This window comes from Muscardinus avellanarius (genome assembly GCF_963383645.1).
Source record: "Muscardinus avellanarius genome assembly, chromosome: 14".
NCBI classification, from domain to species: Eukaryota; Metazoa; Chordata; class Mammalia; order Rodentia; family Gliridae; genus Muscardinus; species Muscardinus avellanarius.
Genome location: NC_137800.1, coordinates 60,294,523 through 60,309,151, shown reverse-complemented (window position 1 = coordinate 60,309,151; position 14,629 = coordinate 60,294,523). Strand labels below are relative to the sequence as shown.

Genomic DNA, 14,629 nt, shown 5'->3' with positions numbered 1-14,629 from the left:
CTCATTTTCTGACCTCAATTTAAATTTAAGACTTTGTGTTCAATTTATTACACAATAAAATTATATATACTATTTCTAGAACTATATATAATATATATATATATGGATATTCTTACAAATATATATCCAAATATATATGAATATTCTATATTCTTACAGATATATATGTATATGAACTATGTCCTTAGTTCTTAGATATATATGCAAGATATATATGTATAAAAGGACATATATATATATGTAAGATATATGTATATATATGTAAGATATATATATGTATGTATATATATATATATATATATATATATATATATGAACTAAGGATATAGCATCTGGATTAGTAGCCGATCAGCAACATTCATTAGCTAAGATATTTGTATTTAATTCATAGATTACTAATATGAAAATGTATGTTTAGGAGAAAAAAGTGAGTTTCCAAGAAAAACAAAGTTTTCTTAATTTTTAATAGGGATTTGTTTACTAAGTATTTCTATTGTGAATCTAGACAAAGAAGGAGAAACTATAGTTGAGAAAATACCAACTGAGGGTGATGGGAGTAGGGAAGAGAAAAATTCCCTAATGTACATGATGGACATTCACAAAGTTAATCACTAAGCCAAACATGAGAAGGAGGGAGTGGGGAAGGAATAAGGTGTGAATTGGGTAAGGGTTAATTGAGTGATGTGTACATGTATGCCTCTACCATTTTGTACTCCATTAAGATGTATAACTACAATACTAAAATTAAAAAAAAATTTTTTTAAAGGAGGGAAGCAGAACCGGACCTGCTGTGCATGTGGATAATCAGAGTGATATGGATGAGTTGCCAGCCCTTCAGAGCTCCAGACTGGGCTGCCAGGTAACAGCATGAGCTCAGATGAGCCATGGAACCCAGTGGGCACACAGTGAATGCCACCAGACATGGTAATAACTGTGGGCATCAGTGTGCGATGAGGGGGGCAAGTTCAACTCCAGTGACACAGGAAAGGTGCTTAAGCCACGATACCTACACAGGGCCACAAGGGGTTGCTCCAAGCAAATAGGAGACATTGGCATATACACCTTATATTAGTAAAGTAGTAGGACTGTTTTGTTTTTTCTTCCTTCTTTTTTTTTTTTTGGCTGATTTGTTTTGTTTTGGTTTTTGGTTTTTTATTTGGGGGGGGGATTATTTTTTCTTCTTTTTTTTACTTTTATTTGGGTTTTATTTGGGTTTCTTGTTTGTTTGGATCTTTCACTTCATATCACATGCTTGTTAGTTCATTTTATTTTATTTTATGTTTATCTTGCTTATTCTCTTAATCCTTTTTGTTCTCTGTTGGTGGTCTATTTTTGTTTTCTAGATGTTGTTGTTTATATTTGATGTATAATAGTTAGTCTTTGTACCTTATTTTGTTACTTTATCTGTTTGTGTTTGCTCCTTTCCCCCACTCCTTCTACAAGAGTCTTCAATTTAGACTATCTACTATCTTCCCTCAAAACTTTCTCTTTGCTCCCTAACTGTATCTCTTTGTTCAATACACAAAGTTTCTCACATCTCCATACTTAAATATTCTAATAAATACAAGAGTCCTACTATCTAACCTTCTCCCATTCTCAACCTGATACAACCTTATTATACTTAAATTCTTCTACAACATAATTATATCCTCTTCCTAACCTGACTCCTGCACCCATCACCCTAGCTACACCACCATCACCAAAACCTCACCATTGGAAAAAGTACTGCTTATCTGTTGACTCTTCTAAATTCCTACTACTAAGACTGGACTAAACATAATACCCACAAACGATAGGAAGACATAAAAAAAACAGGCCTGAGAACCTTGAAAATATGAGAACCTGGAATAGTGGAGAAATGACAGAATTCACAAATACTGACCTGCAAGAAATGCAAGAAAGGGAGTTCCGAATCTTGATCTACAATATGGTGAAAGGATTTAAAATAAGTTTAGAGGAGATGAAAGATGAATTAGAAATACTAAGAAAGAATCAGAAAGAGGTGTGGAATGAAATGAAAGAGTCAATAAATGAAGACAGCAACAGAAAGAAATTCTGGAAGATTAGATGAAATGGAAAGTAGAGTATCACTGTTAGAAGACCATTCATCCAAAACCGAAAACACAGTCAACAGCATACAAAAGTCATTACAGCAACAAAACCTAAACATCCAACAAATATGGGACAACATGAAGCATCCTAACTTATGGATAAAAGGCATTGAAGAAGGGATAGAGGTACAGACCAAGGGCATCTGTAATCTATTCAGAGAAATAATTTCAAAGAATTTTCCAAAGATGAAAAAAGACTTGGATCTTCATGTCCAGGCGACATACAGAACACCATTAAGACAAGATCAAAGAAGGACCTCCTCATGCAACATAATAGTCAAAATGACCAACATAGAGGCCATGGAAGAAATCTTAAAAGCAGTGAGAACAAAAGGATGGGTGACATATAGAGGCAAAACAATAAGAATCACCCCAGACTATACAAACTAGGTCATGAATGCTAGGAGATACTGGTACAAGGTGATTCAGACCCTGAAAATAACTTCCAACCCAAACTATAATATCCAGCAAACCACTATTCAAAATTGATGGAGAAACAAAAGTGTTTCAAGAAAAACATAATCTCAAAAAATTCATGAATTCAAAGCCAGCACTAGAGAAAATACTTAAAGAAATAAACCATAAAGAAGAAAAAAGAAGCAGACTTCAGAACCAGAGAAAAGAGGAAGTTGATAAGTGGGCTAAGAAAAGGAACAAGCTACCAAACAGAAGACAAAACACAAAATGACAGAAAACAAAAATCATATTTCAATAACTCTTAACGTCAAAGGACTTAACTCACCAATCAAAATACATAGACTGGCAATGTGAATTAAAAATCATAATCTAAATATATGCTGTGTGCCAGAAACTCACCTTACAGCCAAAGACATTCACAGACTGAAAGTGAAAGGATGGAAAAAGATATACCATGCTATTGGAGACCAAAAAAGAGCAGTGGTAGCAATCCTGATACCCAACAAAACAGGCTTTAAACTAAAACACATCAGAAGAGATAAAAACATGGCACTTCCTTTTATTAAAAGGAACAATCAACCAAGAAGATATAATGATAGTAAATGTTTATGCCCCAAATGTGGGTGCAGCCACATTTGTAAAACAAACCCTCTTGGACATCAGATCTCAAATAGACCCAAATACAGTAATTCTGGGAGACTTTAACACACCTCTCATACTACTGGATCCATCTTTAAGGCAAAAGATGAGTAAAGACTCTTTAGACTAAAGAAAACAATAAACCAAATGGACCTAATAGACATATACAGAATATTTCATCCAGGAACTACAGCATACACATTCTTCTCAGGAACTCATGGAATCTTCTCCAAAATAGATCACATCCTGGGACACAAAGAAAGCACCAGCAAATTCAAAAGATGTAATATAATTCCTTGCATCTTTTCAGACCATAATGGAATGAAAGTAGAAATCAACAACAGGAAACTCAAAAGAAACTATTCAATACATGGAGACTGAATGATACACTATTGAATGATGAATGGGTAAGAGCAGAAATTAGGGAAGAAGTAAAGAAATTTATGGAAATAAATAAAAATAGAGACAAAACTTACCAAAATCTGTGGGACACTATGAAGGCAATATTAAGAGGAAAGTTTATAGCACTGAGTGCCCACATATGGAGGACAGAGAATCACCAAGAACCTAACACAACTCAAGGACCTAGAGAGACTACAACAGTCTAATCTCCAAGCCAGCAGAAGGCAGGAAATTATTAAAATTAGAGCAGAAATAAATGAAATAGAGAACAAAAAAAAATTCAAAGAATCAACAAAACAAAAAGCTGGTTCTTTGAAAAGATTAATAGAATTGATAAACCCCTAACCAACCTAACCAAAAGAAAAAGAGAATCAACTCAAATTATTAAAATTAGAAATAAAAAAGGAGACATCACCACAAATAGTGGAAAAATTAAAAAGATTATCAGAAACTACTTTAAAAATTTATACTCCAATAGATAAGAAAACATGGAAGAAATCAATAGATTCCTAAACACAGTTAACCTACCTAAACTGAACCAAGATGAAACAGTAAGCTTAAACCAACCAATAGCAAACAAAGAAAGAGAGATGGTGATAAAAATTCTTCCATCAATGAAAAGCCCAGGCCCAGATGGGTTTCCAGCTGAATTCCACAAAACCTTCAGTGAAGAACTAATACCAATACTTCATAACTTATTCCAGGAAATTGAAAGAGATGGAATTCTCCCAAATTCCTTCTAAAAGGCCAGTATCAGATTAATCCCCAAACCTAATAAAGATACCTCAAGAAAGGAAAACTGCAGACCAATATCTTTAATGAGCATAGATGCAAAAATTCTAAACAAAATACTAGCCATACACATTCAAAACCATATCAAGAGAATAATACACCATGACCAAGTTGGTTTCATCCCGGAAAAACAAGGTTGGTTCAACATATGCAAATCAATACATGTCATCCACCACATAAATAGAATCAAGAATAAAAACCACATCATCATAGCAATAGATGCTGAAAAAGCCTTTGACAAAATCCAACACCCATTCATGTTAAAAACACTACAGAAAATTGGAATAAAAGGAACATACCTCAACATCATTAAGGCAATAATATACAACAAACCCAAAGCCAACATTATACTGAATGGGGAAAAACTGCAAGAATTTCCCCTAAAATTGGGAACAAGACAAGGATGTCCACTATCACCACTCCTCTTCAATATAGTCCTTGAGACTCTTGCCACAGCAATAAGACAAGAGAAGGAAATCAAAGGCATTCAAATAGGAAGAGAGGAATTAAAATTATTCTTATTTGCAGATGACATGATCCTTTACCTAGAAGACCCTAAGAACTCAACCAAAAGACTTCTGGAGTTAATTAACAAATTCAGCAAAGTTTCAGGATACAAAATCAACCTAAAGAAATCAGAGGCTTTTCTTTATACCAACAATGAATCCACAATGAAAGAAATAAAATAATCAATTCCATTCACTATAACCTCAAAACCAATAAAATACCTAGAAATAAACCTAACCAAAGATGTAAAAGACCTCTACAACAAAAACTATAAAACATTAAAGAAAGAAATTGAAGAAGACCTTGGAAGATGGAAAGACCTCCTGTGCTTGTGGATAGGCAGAATAAATATCATCAAAATGGCCATTCTGCCAAAAAATGATTTATAGATTCAATGCAATTCCCATCAAAATACCAACTACATTCTTCACAGACCTAGAAAAAGCAATCATGAACTTCATATGAAGAAAGAAAAGACCCAGAATAGCCAAAGCAATTCTCAGCAATAAAAATCATGCAGAGAGCTGGGCATGGTGGCACATGCTTGTAATCCCTGCACTCGGGAGGCGAAGACAGGAGGATCATGCAAGGTGCAGGTTCAAAGCCAGCTGTGCTGGCTTAAGAGACCCTGCTTCAAAATAAAAACGGAAAAAAGTTGGTGTCTGGGAGAGTAGCCTGGAGGTAGAAGGGGTTCCAGGAACCTCAGTGCCACCCTCTCCCCCCAAAAAAAGAAAAAAAAAGAATCATACAGGAAGCATCACAACCTCAGTCTTCAAATTATACTATAGTAGTAAAAACAGCATGTTACTGGCACAATAACAGGTATACTGACCAGTGGAACAGAATAGAAGATTCAGAAACAAATCCACACACCTATAGTCAATTAATCTTTGACAAAGGGGCCAAACTCATACGCTGGAGAAAAGACAGCCTTTTCCACAAATGGTGATGGAAGAACTGGCTATCCATTTGTAGAAAGATGGAACTAAACCCCTATATCTCACCATGCACAGGAATCAACTCGAGATGGATCAAAGACTTAGATATTAGACCAGAGACTGTGAAGTTATTAGAGGATGGCATAGGCTCAACAATACAACATATAGGCACAGGCAGTAACTTTCTCAACAAAACCTCCAAAGCTCAGGAAATTAAAGCAAGAATTAACAAGTGAGATGGCATCATACTAAAAAGTTTCTTCTCATCAAAGGAAACCATCAATAACCTAAAGAGGAAGCCTACAGAATGGGAGAAGATCTTTACCAGCCACCACTCTGACAGGGGGCTAATATCCAGAATATACAAAGAGCTCAAAGGACTCTACACTAGCAAAACAAACAAACCAATAAAAAAATGGGCAGTTGAACTGAATAGACACTTTAAAAAGAAGAGATACACATGGCCAATAGATACATGAAAAGATGTTCTATATCATTAGCCATCAGGGAGATGCAAATCAAAAGTACACTAAAATTCCATCTAACCCCAGTCAGATTGGCAAGCATAAAGAAATCAAATAACAACAAATGCTGGTGAGGATATGGGGAAAGAGGAACTCTTTTACACTGTTGGTGGGAGTGCAAACTAGTTCAGCCACTATGGAGATTGGTGTGGAGATTCCTTAGAAAACTAGGAATAGATCCACCATATGATCCAGCTATACCTCTCCTGGGTATTTTTCCAAAGGGTTTGAAATCGGAGAACTACAACAACATATGCATACCCATGTTCATAGCAGCACAATTTGTAATATCCAAAATATGGAACCAATCCAGGTCCCCATCAACAGATGAATAGATTGCAAAATTATGGAAAATACACACAATGGACTTCTATTCAGCTATAAAGAAGACCAAAATCATGTCATTCGCTAGAAGATGGGAAGTCCTGGAGAGCATTATGTTAAGTGAGATCAGCCAAGCACAGAAAGAGAAGAGACATACCTTTCCTCTAATATGCCCAAACTAGGGAGCACTGGGGATATCAGAGGGACTCCAGATAATGGAAGGGAAATCTCATCAAAGTTTTAATGGAAAGATAGGAGAGGAAGAAGGCTGAACTTTTTAAATGAGGGGCTACATCCGAACATGTGTAAAAGTATGAATATAACATGATTACCCTGGACAATCATTGGTGGGAGAGGGGTAAGGGAAGACTTGGGTGAGGGAAGAGGGAACCAAGTACAGTTTGTTTATTTTTTTATTTTATTTTTTATTTTTTGGTGGTACTGGGGTTCCTGGAAGCCCTTCTACCTCTGGGCTACACTCCCAGACCTATTTTATATTTTTGAAACAGGGTCTCTTACGCCAGCGAGGCTGGCTTCGAACCTGCGCGATCCTCCTGTCTCCGCCTCCCAAGCGCGGGGATTACAAGCGTGCGCCACCACGCCCGGCTCCAAGTACAGTTTAAGTGTATACTATTTATTTTCAATAAAAATATATATAAAAAATAAATTTAAAAAGAATTAATTAAATTTTCAGTTGCCTAAGGAAGGAATTGTACTTTTGATACTGAATGCAGCTTAGCAGTTCTGTTAATTAAAATCTGATTAATATTTGAAAATACATTTTTTAAAGTACAATAAAATTATATTTGGTATATATTTATATGTCCTTTTTAGTAGTGTCAGTGGTGACTTCTTTATTTATTCTACAAAGCACCTACATTTGTTTATAGGACAACTGGATACAGAATCTGAGGTCTTCTGGAATTTGGGGTTCTCTGTGTCACAACAGTTAGCATGGATTCTATATGCAATATTTCAGTAATGTCTTAGATATCATTTCATTTGACTTTCACATAGTTCAAATCACTCTTGAATTTCTTTTTATATTTTTATCCACATCATTTTAGACCATTTTACTTTCTATACAGCTAATTCTAGGTGTTTCCATTTGTCCTGTCCTCTCCTTTGTCAACTTCTAAATATATTCACCCAATGTGTCATTAAAGGACTCATGAAATGATGACAAATTAGGATAAAGAAAACCATTTGGTCCAGTCTGATAAGCTTTTGCAAGACTTCCAGGAATTGCCTAAATTCTCTGCACTGCTACTGTAGACATGATGGTCAAAATCAAGGTGTGGGCATCTCTGTGGAGATTCTTGGAAAGAATCCTCTTCTCTTTCAGAGTCATTCTGACTGTTGGCCAACTCAGTTCCTTATAGTTGTGGGGCTGGCATTTCTATTTCCTAGCTGGCTATCAGCTATAGGTTGGTTTTTTCTTCTGGAGACTCCCAGAATTTCTTCTCATATTGTCATGTATCTTCCTCACAGAACCACACTCTATCCCTTTCACTCTGTCTTTTTTGCTCCCCTTCTGCCACATCTCTCTCATTTCACTAGATAATATTCTCTCTATGTATAAGGTCTCATGTGATTAGATGAGGCCTATCCCTATAATCCACTATTACACCTCACTCTTAAGGCTGTAATCATATTGACTTCTGAAAAGCACCTTTGCCAAGTACTGTAATATATCTATAAATGCCAGGAATTAAAATGAGGACATTTTTGATGGCCCATTATGCCTGACAGCAAACCACTGGAACGGGACCATACGTGTGAGTGGAGGGAAGTAGCCAGTACATGTGTACTAGTGCACTCTTTACTACTCCTTCAAACTAACCTAAGTCGCACAAGAACCTCTGAGAGGCTATATAAGGCAGGGCTCAGAAAACTTCACTGTAAAGAACCAAACAAGCTGGGTGTGGTGATGCATGCCTATAATCCCAGTAATTGGGAGGCTGAGACAGGAGGATCACATGTTTGAAGCTAGCCTCAGCAATATAGTGAGACCCATTATAGGGCTGGGGATGTAGTTCAGATGTAGAATGCCCCTGGGTTCTATTCCAAGCAACACACACACACACACACACACACACACACACACGGACCAAAAAGTATGTACTTCGAGATTTACTCATCATATGGTCTCGGTAAAAAATTTTTATTCCTAAAATATAGCACAAAATCAGCCATAGAAAATGTACATTTTCCAATAAAATCTTGTTGCTAGAGTAGCTGCCCACCATTTAAAAAATGTTGGTATAGAACATTCCTCAGAGGATTTCCTTACACGGGACAAGAAATTTGTGACATTTGTCAACTGACTTCCAGTTATGATCATCTGGGGCTTGATCATTAGTTCGTAAACACCATCCACCCCCTGTGCTAATGGCTGTGCATACTGCTGCGGCCACAGGAACCACTCCGCAGCAAGTCTCTGGCACATAAAATAAAAACATTGAAACAAAAAGTAGTGTGCAGAACACACTAGTGGGCACTAATGTTGTGTGTGAGAATTGTCTTTCTGTCCACAGCAAGTGTTCGTAAGTACCAAATGTCCAGATGTAGCCATGGACTGTGTTTGAATTTCATTCATAATGTGAAAGATTTCATTCTATTGTTCCTTAAAAATTGCCAGTGTTCATTATCAGAAAGATGGGTGCCATATTCAGGGATACAGCACCACAAGCGAAATATGTTATTGATTATAAGAATAGCAAGACAGCTTTTGGTAGTCTTTAATAACTAGAAATATTGTACATGCACACACACATGCAATACACAGACTCATACATAAAGGTTTTACTTTATGGAGTGGAAGATGATTAAGAAAATTTGTAGGTGAGATCACAGTGTAGTTTTGCTTTGTATTGCTGTTGTATCCAACTAGTGTTGGGCATGACTTTTCATATATTCATTAGTCATTTGTATTCCTTCTTTCAAGAAGTGTTTTTTCAGTTCAACTTCCTAATTTTTGATTGGGTATGTTTTTTAGTATTAAGCGTTTTTAGTTCTTTAATATGCTAAGTGCTACGTGCATGCATGTTTGTGTAACTTTGTACCACACTATGATATATAATTGTGATGCCTCAATACGTGTGTAAAAATGTGGAAAAAAACAAATAATACCTATAAAAATAGAACTGGTAGGGATTTAACAGTACATAAACATGTGGTGGTCAGCTATTTTTGAAAAAGAATTCATGTAACAATTGAAGAAGGAATACTAGTAATTATTTATTTAAATGAGGGGAATTTTAAATATCCTAGGACAACAATATTTATAATATACTAAATACATGTTCACACCTGTTCAGAGTAGTGAACATTGAAAACTTGGCTGAAGGGACTATAGTGATGTGCATATCTAAAACAAATAGAAAACAATGCTCTTTCCAAAACTTGTAATTACAGGGATGTTTGAGAATGACAAAAGTAATCTTCCAGTATTACATTTATATAGTCTTGCTATGACAAGAAGTAAAAATTGGATCAAATGTAGCATATGTTTGTATAGAAAACACAGAATGAAGCCATGTAAGTTTTGAATTTGCTGGTGTTTCCTTTGTGTCCCAGGATGTGATCTATTTTGGAAAAGATTCCATGTAAGTTAGAAATTGAATGGTGGCTAGAATGAACTTCATTGAACTTATATAATTAAAAATCTATCTGAAGACATATTTTTTTTCTTTACTACTTTTTTTTTAAACCGAGGATTGAGCCTAGAGGCACTCTACCTCTGACCTAGAAACCTGGCCCTTTTTTATTTTTTATTTTTTATTTTTTATTTTGAAACGGGGTTTCACTAAGTAGCTGAGGATCTCACTAAGTTGTTGAGGCTGGCTTTGAACCTGAAGTCATTTTAGTTCAGCTTCATAAATGCTGAGATTACAGATGTGTGCCACCATACCTAGATAAGGCATAATTTTTTTAAAGTTATGCAAATGAGCCTTTGTTACACATTTGTCTTTACTCAAGAGTTGTGAGAATGTAATTCACTTAAAGTTATTTTCATTCTCATACTTGATGTTGCACATATTATTTCACATGTTTTAGTAAGATTGCAAAAATAGGGCTCAAATTTCAAATTTATTCCTTACCTTTTCATTACCACAGTCACATTCTTCATTAGGTTCCAAAATTCCATTACCACACAATGGTTCATTTTGATATAATGGCTGCAAATCCAAAAGGTTCTGAAGACATTTAGCCTCAAATTTTGAATTGAAATGTCTATATTCATTCATGCTACAATTACTAAAAATCTTCATACCACTCGAACTCCTAAAATAAAATATTAGTCCTCAGGTAAATAAACCTTGATTTTAAAAAATGCTGTATAAACAATGCTGCATATCCACATCATCAGACTCACAGGATAGCTCAAAAAGTAAACTTTATATCTTAGCTGAGATTATATTCACAATAATAATTTTTTAATTTTAATATTTATCTTTAATATTTAAAATTCATTTCTTACAAATTGCTGTGATTTGAATATGGTGTGTACTCTCTGAAACTCATGTAGGAATTATATCAAGCAGGTAAAAATTTAATCTCACTATGGTGTCTAGAGGTGGAGTCTTTGGACCTCTTAGGTAAGGTCATTAGAATGGAGTCCCCATAATTGAATACCGGTGGCTTTATTAGAAAAGCAAGAGAGGCCAGAGAGACACATGCACATATTCCCTGTCTCTTGACTTTGCCAGAAAAAAGTCATCTATACATGTGACACTCAGCTGTGAGCCAGGACAAATGCCTTTTTGTAAAACGTGCTCTGTCTGTGGTGCTGTGTTGTTTGTAATAGAAAAGGGTTTAAGACATAAAGTTAAGAAATACAGTCATTTATCATTTTAAATGGGTTTATCTAAGAACTGCATTATTAGATGATTTTGTTATTGTGCAAATATCATAAAGTCAACTTACAAAAAATGTGATAGTTTAACATCACCTAGGGACATATCTAATGGGACTACTGTGATGTATGTGGTTCTTTGTTGACAGTCATCATGTGGTACATGACTGTGTGTGTGTGTGTGTGTGTGTGTGTGTACATGTATGCATATGCATGTATGTATACTTGATCCCTAAGTATATACAATTTTGAAAATAAATTAAAAACTGTAAAACAATTTGCTTTCTGTGGGAAAGATTACCATTTTGGTTTAAAAATTGAAATAAAGTAATTGAGTTCTCATCCAAAATTTCATGTTTGAGGATGGGAAAAGTTGAAACCCTACTATTTCAGAAGAAAGATTCCACCACAGACGTCTTCTGAAGCCCATGGACATTAACCTCTACTCCTACTCTCTCTTTTCTTTGCATTTGTGACTCAGAAGCTGAAATTAATGAAAACAATCAACCATTGTTTGTTTTTACGTTAAATTTATCATCACAATGTTAAATAGGTTCTTAAAATGTTCAACAGTACTCTCATGTTTCCTAAACCATTGTGACTTCCAGCCTCCAAGACAACTTTGTCCACTCTCTGTCAGAAGATCTTGCATTTCTTGCTCTCAATTTTCTATCACAGGAAAATGTCTCTCACCTTTACACCTGTCTCAGTCAAACCACATACCTCTCTCTATATTTACTCTTCTAACTTCTTATCACAACTATTAAATATATCCAGCCCTAAGAAATGCTAACACTTCTATGCGCACACTAGCGATCCACCCTCCACAGTTTATACAGTAATGTTGTTAACTTTTATATCTGAAGTCATTGTTTCAATATTTGTTTCTGTGCACAGATATAGTGTCTCTCTCTTTATACAATCCCTCCTTAACCAAAAATTCCAGTTTGTGCTGAAAAAAGGTTGTATCTACCACCTCTATCACATCTCACAGAATGAATTTCTTTGGAGTGATATATTGATTGATACTGTACTGAATTTGCAAATCCTTACCAAAAATTACATTTCTGTGATAACCTAAGTTGCTTAGTACTGGTATAAACAACAGACTAGTGGTTTTTCCAGATTCACTCATCCTGATGAAATTTTTGATGTAGTTATTCTAGTTGTATATTGATTCTGCTGATTTTCCGAGGCAAACAATTATGACATCGGCAAATTAAATATGTTTTTCCTCTTCAAATCCTTCCTCCTTTTTCTTTCCTTCAGCATGGTAACAAAGCTGCCAGTACTATGATATATTAAGGATGATGTTATGTATGTACCTGCGCCCTAATCAACAAGACTACAATAACAAAAACACTAATAGTATCATATGTTTACTTAATTTTACATAATTTTCTTGGCTTTAAATTTATCCCTCTCATTCCGTTGTGTAAAGTTTTCTAATAAGAGGATATATTTCCAAACAATTGTATTACACAGAATAAATTTTGTGTGATATCTCTTTAAACAATATATCTTTCTAACTTTTGATGTGGATATCAATATAAAAGATTAGAAAATTTACTGTATCTTAGAAATAACCTCATAAAAGCATATGCGAAATTAATTTTAAAAAGCCTTACACTGCATTATGATTCATTATGCATGAAGCTTTTGAGCAAGAGCAATGATTGATGTCATCATATGTTAATCCCATATGAAAGCCAAGCAGTTGAGCGATAACAACTGAAAATCCTTCTAAACTTAGAGCACCTGAATACTAGATAAAGATTGAAGAGAAAGAAATTATATTAGGAAGAAAAACAAGTAATAACTTGAAACATTTTTGCTTCAATTAAATTTAATAATTTGATACTTTTTATGTTAAATATATTTTATAATAATTTGACTTGTCACTGATATGTATCTATGCTAATATATATGCCAATTTATTAAGTAGCATGAACCAGTATAAAAAATAATCATGCTAATATATTCTCTTGTTTAATATTTACTATGCATAAATTCTACAGTTTTTAACACCTGGTATTTCTAATAAAATCAAAGTAAAGCATGTTTATTTCACATGCATAAATTTATGCAATTAACAAACAATATTTGAGTATATTTATATATCAGGTACTATATAGATCATGGGAATATAGTGTCATGTATGAGAGAAATGGAATTTGTTCACACCTAGAACCTACCTTACAGAAAGAGAGGAAGACAATGCACAGGAATCCACAATGAATATTCTATAAAAAATATATCAAATTAGGCTTGGTGACACATGCTTGTAATCACAGTATGTGGGAGGCTGAGACAGGAGGATTGTGGGTTTGTGGCCAGCCTCAGCTATTTAGTGAGGCCCTCCAAAACTTAATAAGACCTTGTTTCAAAATAAAGAATTAAAAAATAGGGGCTGGGAGTATAGCTTGGTGTTAGAATGCCCCTGGGCTCAATCCCCAGTACTTAAAAAAAAAAAAAAGAACATATCATTAAAGGTGCTATGAAGCTGAGAGTGGTGACAAGTGACTATGGGAGACCGAGACAGGAGGATCACATGATTGAGATTAAGCTCATCAATTTAGTAAGATTCCACTTCAAAAAATAAATAAAACAGAGCTGGAATGTAGCTGGGAGGTAGAATGCCCCTGGGTTCAAACCTAGAACCCAAATGAAAATGCTATCAAGTAGGGAATGGTGGTATGTGCCAATCCCAGTACTTGCGAAGCTGAGACAAGAGGATCACAGGTTTCAAGGAAGTCTCAGGAACTTAATGAGACCCTATTTCAAAAAATAAATAAATAAAAGTGTCTAGGAGTGTTCTAGAGTTCAGTCTCCAATACCAGAAACAAAGTGCCATGAAGATATTAAAATACTTCAATAGAGCCGGGGTGGTGGCGCACGCTTGTAATCCCAGCTCTTGGGAGGTGGAGACAGGAGAATCGTGCAGGTTCGAAGGCAGCCTCTCTGGCATAAGAGACCCTGTTTCCAGATAAAAATATAAAACAGGTCTGGGAGTGTAGCCCAGAGGTAGAAGGGTTTCCAGGAACCCCAGTACCACCACCACAAAAAAAAAAACCTTAATAGAGAATCTTATGGAGGAATATAATGTATTTAAATAAG

At 35.1% G+C, this 14,629-nt stretch overlaps 1 protein-coding gene across 1 annotated transcript in view; it reads right to left on the bottom strand.

Annotated features, from left to right (window-relative positions):
• The window catches only part of LOC308273170 (disintegrin and metalloproteinase domain-containing protein 18-like), a gene marked incomplete at both ends in the record, with an annotated part of 167,211 nt that overhangs the window by 85,135 nt on the left and 67,447 nt on the right, over positions 1 to 14,629 (bottom strand). The window contains 2 exons of the mRNA XM_080710264.1: positions 10,758 to 10,941; positions 13,141 to 13,277. Of these exons, the coding sequence (XP_080566390.1) occupies positions 10,758 to 10,941; positions 13,141 to 13,277 (321 nt within the window). The remainder of the gene's footprint in view (positions 1 to 10,757; positions 10,942 to 13,140; positions 13,278 to 14,629) is intronic.